Genomic DNA, 2,173 nt, shown 5'->3' on the forward strand with positions numbered 1-2,173 from the left:
TTGGTTATTTGAACAGATCATAGGAGTCATGCCTTGTCTGTCAATAAAGGTTTAAAAAAACCAACACTTCTTTTAAAAAAACACTTCCTTTTTAATGTTGATAACCATATGTCCAGGATATCCTCTATTTAGAAACATGTTTTGAAGTTGTTCGCATTCAAACTCAAATTAATGTTTTGATTTACCGAATGGAAGCATTGTGCTGTGATATATTCTGAGATTTCCTATAGGTTTTTTAGTTTTTTGTATGTGGTTTTACCATTGTTTCCACAATATTTATTTATACACATTTGTATATTGTATGTCAACATTTTATCTCTGGCTCTCGAGTTTTTTGAACTATTTTTAATTTTAGAACATCTCATGTTTAAATGTTTTTAAGAAGCATTTTTTGTAACACTGATAAGTTAATAATTATTTAATTTAGTTTTAATTGATTAATTGGTTAATTTACTGCTTTTAAATAGATGGATCAAACAATGCTTCTGGTTTTGTCTGAAGAAGGTGAGGAAAAGTCCTTGCCGAAAGCGCTCACTATATTAAACGTTTTCAAGTTCTTTTTAGCCGGCTTTTATTGAGTTCTTTCGCCTTTTCAACAGTTTTTGGTTTTTGTTTGGTAGAGTGGAGTATTTGTTTTTCGGATGGCGAATGGAACCGGAGCGGCTTCACCTAACTTGTTTTCGCAAGAAGCGATTCTCACTGAGAGCCAAGATAACGTTATTGGAAATCTCACTGCCCTTGTACAAGTTCTTTTAGGGCGGGTGGATTCCTTAACCCAAAAAGTTGAAGCTTCCGGCTTTAACAGGATACATCAAACTAATGGTTTACTAAGCAGACCCGGGGAAGCTAATAGCGGCTGCATTAACAACTCTACACCTGGAGAAGCTGCTGGCATTAGTCCGAACCACGCTAGACCCAGGGAAGTGGCTACAAGTCCTGTCAACATTACGCAAGCTGGTAATAACAACTTTTTGGACAATTCTAATTCGGTAGCTTTAAATAATACTGAAGGAAATGCCAATTTAGCAGTACCGCTTCCACACAATGATGTGCTTGGTCAGGAAGCGTTGTTACCTTCTATGGCATCCTTTCTTAACAAAAGAAATTTTTTTGGTACAATGAATGACAGTAATATACAAACTGATAGTAACAATGAGCAACCTGGCAACATTTTATCTAACAGTATTAACGAATTCGACCTTAAGTTGTATAAATGCAGGAAATTGCAACTAGAGGTCGCTTACCTAGAGGAATGTATTGGTAAAAAAATTATACCGAAAGGATTGCGCCAGTGGCGCTATCCAGCCGGTTTGGTTGAGAATTCTACATTTCATCGTGAATTGATTGATTTGTTTGATCGCCAGGGGCTCGAATTTCTAAAGTCCCTCATTAATTTTTACAACACAGACATTGGTAATTTAAAATCTGATTTGGAGAGCCTTGAACATGTCATTAAGAGTCACAAGGACTTTCCTAGATATAAATATGAATATTGTAGGGTGTTTACAAGCATTGAGGCAACAATGGACAAATTGTTAATTACTAAAAAGAGAAAAATAGCCCGAGATTTGAAGGATTATTCTAACAACAAGGCTTACCCCAAACCTCCACCTTTGGCGTCTACTGCCTCATTGAACAATACAGTGACATATAATGACAATGATAATGACAACAGAAGTGAGATAATTCAGGTCCCTTCTCATAGTACCTTTTCCAATGAAAATGAGGAGGTTCAACCTTTAAGGCGGAGTGAAAGATTAATCAACAACAATAACAATAGTGACAGCAGAGCAAATAATGCTAATAGTAATAATAATCAAAACAGGCTTTCTAATAACAACGCTAATGTGAATGATGGACAGAACCAGCGGGGTTTTCGTTCAAACACCAATGCTCAACAAACCAATCGGCAAAACAACCGCAACCAACCTCAAACGAGAAACAAAAGGAGGCAGAGAAGGAGATAGCCCTGGACATCAACTTTGGTTCTACACCTTGTATTCACACTAGTTCGGGAGGTGATTTTAAGATTTATAATTACACCATCTTAGATGTCCCCCAAGAAATTGTTGATTTTTTATCTAAAGGCTTAACCTTTGTTCCAGGAAAACATATGGACTTAGTTAAGACTGTCATTGACTTGAAACTTTATGTCCGCAAGTTGAATCTCAAC

General features: G+C 36.3%; 1 protein-coding gene across 1 annotated transcript; it reads left to right on the forward strand.

The window, feature by feature from the left end:
- The first annotated feature begins 641 nt into the window (after positions 1-641).
- On the forward strand, positions 642-1,967 carry LOC122803139 (putative uncharacterized protein DDB_G0286901). Its single transcript, XM_044072760.1, has one exon. The coding sequence runs from the start codon at positions 642-644 to the stop codon at positions 1,965-1,967; it is 1,326 nt and encodes a 441-aa protein (XP_043928695.1).
- Positions 1,968-2,173: the final 206 nt, after the last annotated feature.

This window comes from Protopterus annectens, chromosome 5.part1, assembly GCF_019279795.1.
Source record: "Protopterus annectens isolate FY-2018-M chromosome 5.part1, PAN1.0, whole genome shotgun sequence".
Taxonomy (NCBI): domain Eukaryota; kingdom Metazoa; phylum Chordata; order Ceratodontiformes; family Protopteridae; genus Protopterus; species Protopterus annectens.

Coding starts and splice junctions, on each gene's coding strand:
- LOC122803139 (XM_044072760.1), top strand. CDS start 642: ATGGCGAATGGAACCGGAGCGGCTTCACCTAACTTGTTTTCGCAAGAA.